Source organism: Plutella xylostella, chromosome 29 (genome assembly GCF_932276165.1).
Source record: "Plutella xylostella chromosome 29, ilPluXylo3.1, whole genome shotgun sequence".
NCBI classification, from domain to species: domain Eukaryota; kingdom Metazoa; phylum Arthropoda; class Insecta; order Lepidoptera; family Plutellidae; genus Plutella; species Plutella xylostella.
In genome coordinates, this window is record NC_064009.1 from 9902800 (window position 1) to 9915570 (window position 12771).

At 34.6% G+C, this 12771-nt stretch overlaps 1 protein-coding gene across 1 annotated transcript; it reads right to left on the reverse strand.

Moving 5' to 3' along the window:
- Positions 1–7649: 7649 nt before the first annotated feature.
- LOC119693350 (facilitated trehalose transporter Tret1) lies at positions 7650–10715 on the reverse strand. Its single transcript, XM_048631880.1, has 3 exons — positions 10558–10715; positions 10139–10271; positions 7650–10047 (listed from the first exon to the last, which is right to left on the reverse strand). The coding sequence occupies exons 1-3, from the start codon at positions 10579–10581 to the stop codon at positions 8753–8755; spliced, it is 1452 nt and encodes a 483-aa protein (XP_048487837.1). The 5' UTR covers positions 10582–10715; the 3' UTR covers positions 7650–8752.
- Positions 10716–12771: the final 2056 nt, after the last annotated feature.

Below are 12771 nucleotides of genomic sequence, written 5' to 3' on the forward strand. Positions count from 1 at the left end.
ACCAAGTAAAATGTTTGTACTCGCATCTGATTGGAGCTCTCTGGTATATATATCTACTAAGCTAGTACAGAGTTATAACCGGGCAGTGGTGACGTGGCGTCGTGGTAGCTGCTTGATTTATTAGAGTTTGCTGAAAACTTTCAAAATAAGTAATAATTATTAGTCATAACTCTTCGCAGTTCTTTCAGAATGCAATATCAGGTCGCTGAAGTAGGTAACCTTCCTTAGCTGGACAACAACAAGCCTTTTTGTTTTGAAGAATGTCATAGTTATTCACCGTTCCACTGTCATATCGATGTCCAAGGACTTTTTCTTTGGTATAGCTTACTACCTAAGTTTACCTATAGATAGCCGCAAGCTATCTGCTGTTGGCGAACTGTCAGTTCTGATTGATAAGTCAGGGTCGAGGTGGCTCGTCCAACTGTCCATGTTCCCGCCATCGTGATTGTTGCTTCCACAGATTAGAGAGTCTATGTTGGCTGTCGTTGCATCAGGTCTGATCAGGTACAACTAACATCTTTACGTACCATCTTTATTTAATCGAGCTATTTTATTTTGTGTTGTCTTGGTTGACTTAATGGTTTTAAAATTTAACCTACAACAATGTAAGTAGGTACCTAGTGTACCTAATTACGTACCTTTGAAGTTGCAACAAGGCGAAGCCTAAATTAAGGTTTTGGCCGGGACCTACCCTTAGTGTTGACGAACATACCTAAAGGTGACCTTGTTAATGTTTTTCATATGAAGTACTGAACATTTTACTTATCCTGGTGGCATGACTGATCATTTACTTACCCAGTTAAGACATGTTAGCCGGGTTTCATTTATCAACTATTATAATTGTTATTGTTGTGTTAATCAATCGTTATTAATTGATGTCATCTACCAAGGAATGCTGCCAGAGCTCATAATATTCACACCATGATGATACAGAATGAAAGGCTTATAAAATAACTTTCCTTCCTAGTAGGACTGCACAGGAACTCGTTAACCGCCGAGTTAGTTAGAATACAAAATTAGACTGTGTGTTACTTGTCAATCTAGAATATGAATATGGTGACCTGCATCGTGTTTTGAAAAACTGAATACTTAGTTATCCGCCAGTGTCACAGCCTTCATCTAATCTTTTCCAGTAGCTGATGAGGCTGAGAGATTTAGTAAAATTATCTTCCCTTCAAGCACCACTCCTCGTTCCAAGGACTAGATGCCGCGCCAGGTGTTGCAGGTCGTGTCGTCGTACGGGGCTGACTGAGCAGGTCCACGAGGCTCCAGGGTCGGCTGCTGCATTTCTGAGGTCAGTCCAGAATTACATACCCTAGTCAGCATGTGCTGGCCTGAGCCCCAGCGGGCTGGATCGATATTCTACATTTTACAGCTTTTAAATATTGTTGCAAAGTATTTCACTGGTTCCATCCATTCGGCTAGTGTATGTTAAAAATATTGCCTTGACAATAACAAGATTTTGATTAATAATTACTTATAAATATTGCTTTCGAAGAGGCACTGTGTGTATCCATATGTATAATACCTACCTATATGAATAGGTACATACCTTCCATAACTTTTTGACAAGTCAGGAATAATAAGGAAGTACTTAAGTCTTATGTATACTTATACCTTTCTTTTTAGTATATCTACTACCTAGAAATCTGTGCATTATAAATTTATAGATTCAAATATTTATCTACTGATATACTCATCAGTAGCTTATGGGTCACAGTTGGTTTTCTCTCCACCATGCGATAATAAACACATCTCACAATGTTTAACTAGGTTTCAGATAGGCTCAGACTACATAATAGACGCATTTTTCCTGAAATAAAAATGACATATTATGTATCTAGCCTATCTGAAACCTAGTCATTTCTGCATGGTGATATTACAACTGAGGCGCGCGGGCGACTCACTCTATTTATATAGGCACCCGCACCTTGCAAACTAAAGGTGGAGAGAAAAATGGACTTTATTTAACTGTCACTGTGACCCTTATGATGCCGAACACGGAGAAAGTCGAAACGCCATATCTCACAATGTTTAACTAGGTTTCAGATAGGCTAGATACATAATATGTCATTTTTATTTCAGGAAACACACACTTCACATTTTTTATGTAAAGTCAATTTGTTAACCATTTTATTGGGTCTATTATTTGCTCCACTTTATATTATAGCTGGAAGAGCCTTTATAATGCTCGTAATAAATTCAACCATCCAACACCTTATAAAACCTAAGATTAATAATAATCGTACCACGATTTTCCTATTACGTTCCATTTTATGTTTTACACCAAAGGGTTATTGCTATCGATCCTTGTTATCTTAGATCTTTGTGTAATACTTTGTATTCTTTAAGCTATTTTCGCTCCAGTAGAAGCTATATTAAGTTTCACCGAGAAAGTAAAGATGTTATCTTATGATTAGGTAGTTGTTACGTTATAACAAAGAAAAATAGATGAAGGACTCGCCACTATCAAAGAGGCTCTGTTTTTGCTATTTTGGTAGAATTATTTGTTTTATCATTTACAATGTGCAAAGTGCACAATAAAACAAATAATCCTGAACTGACTACACTAAATAGATAAAATAGTTAGTTCGAAGGTCGAAGAAAAGTCATAAATTCTAAGGAATTTTGTAAATGTTTTCTTTAGTAATTATGTAGGTCACCTAAATCCGTACTAAATCAGCGAAAAATGAATTCCTAACTAGGTACTTCATGAAAAGTTTACATAATAAATTTTATGCGCTGTAAAAGTGTCACCATTTAGCGATATATTATTTTGTTACAGAATCAATACCTATAGGTACCAGATTTTTTTCATATTTGCTTACCTCCTGCAACTTTATAGAGCGAACTGTATTTGACAGTAAACGATTTTTACGCTGGAAGTAGAAATAAAACGAATAGGTATGGATAAGTAAATTCCGTGATATGATCAAAGGACTTTCTTCGATTGTTGGTGGCCTTTGTGTTTTAAATAGAAACGAATTTCCATTTTCTCCGTAGCAACACTGACAGAAAAACGTATTTATTGGTTATCTACACGTTATCCGTAACTATATACGAAGATAATTTAGCACCGAGTCCATATTTTGAGGTTCCAGAAATACTGCGTACAGACCGGCCCAACAAACGCCTAACGAACGCCCAACGATGGATATTTATCATACATAATACAGGGGCGATTGCAGCAACTAAGGTCATCGTTACCCGTTCGTTGGCGTTCGTTTGGCCGGCCTGTACGCAACTTAAAGGGAAGCATCTTGATTGCATAGGTTTTTATATCGATGTGGCAGACGAAAAGAAGTTCGCAGCCTTGGCAATATTGAAAGTTCATAAAGTGGGTGATAATTTATTGGTGATCATTTCATTTCATTTCATTTACTCAGTCACAATAAACACTCTATTTAATGGAGGTAGGTATTTATTATTGCACACAAGATAAAAATATAATATTATATGAATTAAAAATAAACAAGGTAAAAAATAATAAATCAATCAAATAATAATAATTAAATCAGTAACTCATTGAAAATTACAAATATAAGTACCAATAGGTCGTGCACACTCTTGAATTCACCGACTGTCAACTTATTTAGAAGCACTGTTTCAAGAAGATCCAAATCCTGATAGGATACGCCGAAGAGAACATGTGTAAAAAATGGCACGAGGTCAGCAAATAGGCATCAGTATATTCTGCTAGGTACCCGCGAAACACAATTAAATTAAGAAAACTCGCGGGAAAGAGCTAGTTACCAAATATAAACTGAAACAGCCAAATAAATAATGAAGAGAAACATCGACAGCAGTTTAATGAATTGTGTTCAAAGGACTGCTTTAATAAAGTTTCAAAGTTATTGTTAATTTTCGTTGCTAAAAGACGAATAAATTTAGTGAAATTACTAATTTTGTCGTCTAAAATGGTTATTAGTGTTTCGGAACAACAGGCTTATACATTTAACGAAGCAGGGTCGAACTTTTTAAATGATCTAGCCGAAACCAAGGATATAAGTATTGGAAACATGATTACGCCCCATCTGGAGTAATATTTTATTTCTTTGTAATAAATATTTATAATATTTGTAATAAATATTTATAATATAAAACTTTACATTAACATTGGGACTTGTTTTCATCTTTTTAGCGTGCAGTCGGGTTTTTTGTTTGTTTATAATTATATTTTTTTATTTGTAACTTTTTAGTTGTTTTTATTTTATGAAATTTTATGTCAGTAGTCGGGTTTTAGTTTATGAACATTTTTTATTTCAATAAAAATAAAAATAAAAATATAATTATAAACAAACAAAAAACCCGACTGCACGCTTAAAGATGAAAACAAGCTCCAATGTTAATGGAAAGTATCGCTTGTTTTCATCTTTTAGCGTGCAGTCGGGCTTTTTGTTTGTTTATAATTTTATATTTTTATTTTATGAAATTTTATGTCAGTAGTCTGGCTTCAGTTTATGAATATTTTTTATTTCAACAATTTTGTTTTTGTGATTTAAATACCTACAATATTCATATTTTTGTAATGTGCTAATCAAGTCCTTCCATTTGATACCTCACACGGCATAGTTGGAAAAATATTTTTTTTTCGATCATCACTTTATGTCCTCTAGAGGGCGCTGTATACATTTTAATGTAACGTCACATAGCCTATAACCATTGCGCAATCAATACGCTTCTAACGATACCTCATACATCAAAATCTATCAAGCTGTTTAGGCTACAGGAGGGAACAAAGAAACAGGCAAACATACATACATACATACATACATAGGGTCAAGTGGACAGTTGAAAAAGAAGCCACCTTAGGGTTGCCTCAGCACCACAGACTACAACGTTTACTAAGCAACGGACTGACTTTGTAAAAAGAATGTCATGTTTTAAAACAAAATTAATTTGAATTTAGAATACAAAGCTATTCCAAACTTTTTTTCTATTGGAAATAACCAGTAAAAACAATAACAATTTCATAGTTAAGATATTTTGAAGTACATAAAATGTGTATGAATACCTAAAACATTTAATTTTGTGAAAACATGTTTTTTTTTCGTTATAATTTATATTATGGATATAATTTATATTATGATACAGAACGTGTTAGTTTCGTTAAGCACTAATCCCACTCAGCGCACATTTTATAATCGATTCATTAATGCATTTTGAAGGTAGTTGTGTCTGTAAATTTAATACTTTAACGAAAACAAAATTGGAATAGACTTTGTTCAACGTGGAGAAAAAAAAGGGTTTGTAGTTCGGATTAATTTCATTTCAAATAAGGAACGTAGAAGAAATCAATAAAATACTTAGGACGTCTTGCACAACAAAGTTAAATAAAATTAAATCTATGACCTCTTGCTCTGACATTATACTGTCAGAGCAAGAGACAAACTATTTAATTTTATTTAACTTTGTTGTGCAAGACGCCCTTAGATTAGTTTTACCTGTCAGCATCTTTTGGTAATCTAAAAAAAATTAAATTTGGATCACGATCCGTATTTAAGCAATTAAATACGGCACAGTATTTTTTTGCTGCTTTTTTTCTTTTTATGTCCATTTTTTCTATTCATAATTTTTAATAAATACCTAAATACGACATTTATAAACTAGTACAAAATAGGAACAAATAGCGCGCGCGTGTATCGTCTTCCGCTTGCGGCAGCCGACTAGATTTGCCCCATCGATGGGGCAGGCGCCAGGCTGGCGCCTGCGCCGCCCATGCGCGGAGTGACACAGGCCTGACAGTACCTATAAAAGATAGGAACGTTTTTTCTACAACCTTTGGTTTGTCCATAGGTACAACAGACGTTTGTACTTGTGGACAGGGTAGATGTACCTGTGTACAGGTATAAACCTTAGGACACACAAAATATTTAATATGCGATGAGAATCTCCTTCTAGTAAAGATATATTTTTGAAAATTGGCTCACATGACATTATAGAGATCTATAACAAAATGAGGGGGTGGCCTGACCTCTAGGTCAAGTTTGAATTTTTACCATACAAACGTGGACCACCCTAATGTCCATAGGTACACACATACATGTCTCTGTCCACAGGTACAAATTACGACATAAAAAACAAAAACATTTGTAGCTTGTGAAATTAAACCGGTTAAAGAGTCGTTCAAACCAGTAATTTTAGTAAGAATAGACTGAGTTCGTAAATAAATAACAATCATCTGATAGGTGTGGGTATTTTTATCACAAAACCTTACAAAACATAGCAAAAAAAAAAACTTTTTTGCTTCAAAATATTTCATGGTCGACAATAGACAGTTTCGTTGAGAAAATGAAAATGGTGTTAGTCAGTGTTGCCAATAATAAATAAAACTTTATAAATAAAAAAAAAACACGCACTCACGCCTTGTACCAATGTACTCCCTTGCGGGGTAGGCAGAGGTGCATTGCTGCACCCACTTTTCGCCAGAGTGTTATGTTAGTCCCAATGTAATAGGGGGCGGGCCTATTGCCATTTTTCGGGCACATCCAAGACCCGAGAACAAATATCTGTGTTTAAACAAATATCTGCCCCAGCCGGGAATCGAACCCGGGACCATCGGCTCAGTAGTCAGGTCACTAGCCACTACGCCATTCGGTCGTCTTATAAATATACTTTATAAATAGGTTTGAATTTTTTTTTTAATAACGTTTACTTTATTCCAAATTGATGGTGTCCACAGGTACAGTTGTCCATAGCAACAACACTTGACCCTACATACAAACATACAATCGAAAAACATTACCCTCCTCCTTCGGCAGTCGGAACAAAAGTAGCTTATGTTTCTAGCTGGCATTCTAGTCAAAACGCTCAAACACTTAAAAATAATTTATGCTTAATGGTAAAATTACTGAAATCGATGCATACTTTCAAAACAATCAAACATACCTTTATTTTGTATAAATAAACCATAATATTTAAATTTCCATCATCAGTTTAGCTACTGACAGCAGTTAACCTAATATCTAAAACTTGGCTCAACATACACACCCAATTGAAACTCAGTGTTTGGCAAAATTTCTAATGAGGCTTTAAATCATAGTACAACATGCGTTTACATTAACCTAATTTCTATTTGGATGACAAAATTATGAAAATACGCGCAAAGTGGTTCAGTTCCAGCCAATGTTGAGTATACGCTGACCTGCTGACGAGACGATCACTGAAAAAGTTCCATCCTAAATTTGACTCTTCACTCGTTAACGTAATCTTTTCGTCTACCCCAGTCAGTTATCATGAGCGATCAAATGAAAAAATTACGTTATCTTCATCTTGAAACGTTGTTGGAATGGAGTACTCTGATACATTTAGAATATTAGTTTACAATAAATTTTGGTTAGCTCGTACCTACGTATTTTGTCCTAAAATTTTTATATGTTTCACGAACATAATAATTAAATTACTCGTTCAAAAGCTGAGGTGTAAGGGTGTGGGGCGTAGTACCTAATAACACATTATGACTTGATTCAGGTTGAGGATCTTGAGGTATGGCTCTACATATCGAAATTAAAATTCATCATCATAATCACCAATAATCATCCACTGCTGGACATAGGCATCTCACAAGGAGCGCCACAATACTCGGTCCTCGGCCTTCCTTATCCAACCACTACCGGCTACCCGCCTAAGGTCGTCAGTCCAACGGGCAGGAGGGCGTCCCACGCTGCGTTTGCCTATTCGTACCCCAACGGTTATCGGTTCTTCGGCAGATATGACAATGATAATATTAAAGTTATTTAGGTGTATTTCTTATTATGAAGGAGGTATAAAATCAAAGCTGTTGTCTCTTGTCTTTGATGAATGCCACGCGTTGAAGTTACTGCTGGTAACATAAGTCCAACGTACAGAGTTAACAAAGTAGCAAACCATAACTTTGTCATGGAAATCAAACAAAACAAACATGTGTGGAAACTTGCGGAATATAAAGAGTTGAACTCAAGTCTTATTCTGGTTCAACATTACGACACCCTCGAGGTTTTCACCTCAACTCCGCCTTTGTTCCTGGATCAACTTAGGAATATATTTTCAAAGTTTGTGTTGCACTTAAAAATCAAAGTTTCCGAAGTGAATTCTTTCTTACACGTTTGGGATGCGGTGGGTATTAAGATCACGTAAAGTTGGTACAGTATACGAGTACAAATTCGGTAATACACTCACGGGCAATGAAAAAGTTCCATTCACCAAATTACTCCTAAACGGAGAAAACTAACTTAACGACGCCTTCTTTTTGGAACTACACATTAGTTAAGTACTACACAACTATTTGAGTACATTTAACGGCGCTTGAGAATATTACCAACTGAAAACTTGGGCCAAAAATTTGGGCCATTTGGTGTCTGTATTTTGTTAGTGGAACTGTTTCTTTGCACGTGAGTGTATTATCTTCTTTTTTTTCAGTGACTAGAGCCGATCTATGGTTTGACACTGCGGTGAAAGGAAGAGTTATTGGTGTCAGTCGGAGACTGCGCACTGCGCAAGGTGTGAGAACATGTGACAAATAACTAGATTTCTAGATATGTAATCTAAATGGATTGGTGTCATACCAAAACGCCTATACGGCTCCTATCACAGATGTACTACGGCAAAATTGTGACTCATTGCGGGTCAACTCTTACTACCCCTTCGGCGATTACAATAGTGAATAAGATGATAGATGTTCCAAGATTCAAACACTTTGTTTTGCCTCCAAAGCTTTTATTTTCTCTCGTTTCGTAATTATCATTTTATGCTATTCGAAATTTTAAAATGTAATTTAAGAAGTATTCATTAAATTCATTTCAACTTCGAGCACTTGTTTTTTAGGTTTAAATTTATTTTCTATTTCTAGCAAGGTCAGGTCTTTAGTTTCTGGTAATAATATGTGTAAAATAGTAAAGCTGATCAGACATACGAATGAAAATATCAAAAATATTCCTTCTACCCCAATCTCAGAATACATTTGAGGGAATGATTTTAACAATATAAATGTAATTACGCAATAACCACTCATAGCTATGGCGGAACCAGTTCCTCTATAAGATAAAGGTATTATTTCACCAATTATAACGAATGATAATGATGATAGTCCTAAATAAAAAGATACCGTATACAGTGACATAAGACACATGACAAAAATATCCAATAATAATGTTTGCTGAAAGTATCCCTCGTTACGAATATAAACATAAACAGAAGTAAAAATAAGGGATGAAATGGTCATCAATGCACTACTACGAAGGATAACCTTTCTTTTAACTTTTTTCAAAAAAATTATTGATAGCAAGGTTGACACTGGCCTTAAGAAATCAAGAAAATTTAAATGCCATTTTACATCCTTAGGGTAATTTTTACTGAGTAGTGACTTTAAAATAAAGTTTCCATAAGACATCATTATAGTTTCCATCCCAGTAAACTCGATGAGTACAATCATGCTTACGCAAATACATATTGGATGATAAAATTCTTTTGTTTTGATTACAGTGATAATATTTTTTATTTTATCTGTTACAGCCGAGGTCTTAGCAGGTTTCATAAGCGTTTCCAAGCATTTTGCCTTATCGTTTTCAATCAAGTCTTCTATTTCGTTCTGTATCTCTTGGCTGTCCCCTCTTAACCACCGAAACGATTTTCTAGCTTCATCATACCTTTGCTTAGACACAAGCCAACTTGGTGTTTCTGGAGAGAACCATGTCATAACAGCGATGACACACGGTATGATAGTACTTACGGCAGCTGACGACCTCCATGCTAAGATATTTCCCCAAACATGAGCCCACAATACACCAACGCCAACAGCTAAAGAAGACAATGTTGAAAAAGCACCACGGTTCACCGGATCTGTACTTTCTGCTATAATTATGTTATGGATAGTCCCATAAATTCCCGCTGAAATCCCAAACAGTACTCTTCCGGTGATAAACACGGGTATTGATTTCCCAAAAACAAAAATCAACCAGTGCATCAGAATCGGGATTACTGAAAGCAAGTGAGCCCTCTGTCGACCCATTTTAGACATGATGAATGGCGTCAAATAGGCAGCAACTATTTTTGATAGGGATTGAACGGAACCTGAAAAATAACAGTTTTTTTAACCACCATAAAGCTCCGTAACTTTTATTGTCTAAAGTATTAGTTAATATCTTAAAATATTGTGGTTTACCTATCCAAGATAGATCAGTATTGCTCATTTTGTTCCCTTGGTCATCTGTATAATGTGCCACGAGGGTTGCCGTGTAGCCGTAGGCTGCACCATGGCCCATCTGAGACATGGCTGCTCCAACCACAACAAAACTCTAGAATAAATAATTATTGTTAATAACAAATGACCATAATTTATTGCAAAACAACTCCTTTTTGTAATTCATAACCTACCGGCAATTTTAAGTGTAGAAGTGTTGGTTGTACCTACTTATCTGCTGAGGAACAGATTTACCCAACGGTTTTCGGTTCTTCAGCAGATACAACTAACACAACTGACCACTGCACTGACTTTTTTACTGATTACAATCTTTAGAAGGCTGCTAAGATTACAAATAATATGGAATATAATATGCTTATAGATTATGTCACAAATCTCACCTGTTTAAAAAATGGGGAAACCATAATTAGGTTTTTACATTTGTGCTAAATAAATGAGGTGACACACCACACAATACACTGCACAACACTGCACATGTCGCTCAATGTAAACAACTAAACAATAACTGCAATTGATAAATAATGTAAGTATTCAACAATATAATACACTGCCGGGCAATGAAAAAGTTCCACTCACAAAATGTCGACAACAAACGACCCCAATTTTTTCAAAGATTTAATTTAAAATTGGACCAAAATATTACCGATTTTCGTTGGTAATATCCTGATGCTCTGTTAAATGTACTTCAATGTTGCAGAAGACGGTATTAAGCTACCGTTTTCCGTTTAGAAGAAATTTGGTGCTTTTCTGAGTGGAACCTTTTCATTGCCCGTGAGTGTATAAGTAATGGTTTGCTGCAATACATGTAAAGAATGGCATATGCTTCGCACTATCTACATTACAATTCCAAAGTCACTACACTCATAAATAAAAATAGATAAAATGTTATTTATTTATGTTTATGGTAAGTACAACAGTTTCCTAATTATATGGATTGTCAAAATTATAGAGACGCCCTTAATGGCATTTAATACGCGTTTTTTACTGGTAGTTACACTAGTCCAAAATTAGTAATGCACAAGCAGTTCTTCACACCCGAGTCATTAAATCGTAAGAGCCTTAAAAAAACACTTGCATTTTGCACCTTGTTCGAAAGAAATATGAGTCAATATCATGTGTCACATAATCGAAAACAACCGATCTGTCAAAGATTTCTATGCGCATTATCAATTTTGGAGCACTGTACAGTAATTTCATTTTTTCTAGTTACAAGAAATAGATTTCTTGACTAGAAAAAATAACTATTTTAAATTATAAGGATTTACTAAAATATTGTCCATGACAGTCTACTTTTTAAATCATTACTCTACAGAAATGCATTCTCCATTTATGTATTTTAAATTGTATCTGTAGATAAGTGGAGTTTCCAATTTATGCAAATATATTTAAGCTATAGGTACTATTGTTTATTACCTAACATTTATACAGGGTTTTGCAAAAAGGGTATACTAAGCCGAAACCTAAATGTGCAGCATGGTATATCTAAGCCTGAAACTGAAATCAGAATTTGAAAATTCGCGAAAAAAAAAATTCATTTTCCATAGATACTTTGTTGGTCACGTGACTTTTACTATGGAAAATATTATTTTTTTTCGCGAATTTCCAAATTCTGATTTCAGTTTCGGGCTTAGATATACCATGCTGCACATGTAGTTTTCCGCTTAGTATACCAATTTTGCAACACCCTGTATAATTTAACAGTCTTTTAAGGACTGCATGACATAATAATGTTACTAATGAACATATTGGTTGCGATTACCAAATGTATTCATGACTTCAAATGTCTCTTGAGTTTTATTATCAGGTTTTATTCAATTAGCATATATTAGAATTAATTCCTGCATACAAAATCGTCGTCGATTATCTTAATAAGTTAGTATTGCCACCAAGACACGGTAATGTGATAATAAATAATTATAGTTATAAAAAAACAAGACAACATGAAAAAATACGAATCCCCTTATTCATAGAAAAGTTAGAGAGCGTTTTAGTTATTGAACTGTTTTGTCCCTCTCTGTTAACGAGGGGTTAGTTTTTTATAATTTATTAGTTTTTATGTTAAGATTGATAAAACTTTATAAAGGGCTCAATTTACATCAATATATTTCTAACCTATTAAAATTTGTTCCACCTGAGCTTGCGGCCCGTAATGAGGAAAGTTTCGTAATAAAATACCCGTATTGAATATTAACACGCTCTTTATAGCTTCCTGAAGCCGTGTGAAGTATACCAAGATATATTAAAACATTGTAATTAAGTGATACAATGGACAAACCCTGTATTTGAGTGAAGATCGTCATTTAGTATAGTGTATTTAATGCAGTGATTCAGGTAACGACACATGCTACCAAAGATGCAATTTACGAGTTCTTTTCCACAATACTCATAGTTAAGAAACTGGTAAAGAATGCGTGAATGAATTTGATTTGTAGTAATAACGACCTTAAGATTATTATGAGATGAGTACAGTCAAACTATTTAAGTCCTGACATCAAATAGTGCGATTTTGATAAGACTTTTTATGATTATATGTTATTTATTTACATTTACATACATATATTTTAAAAATAAAATACCGATTGACTATGGATTTT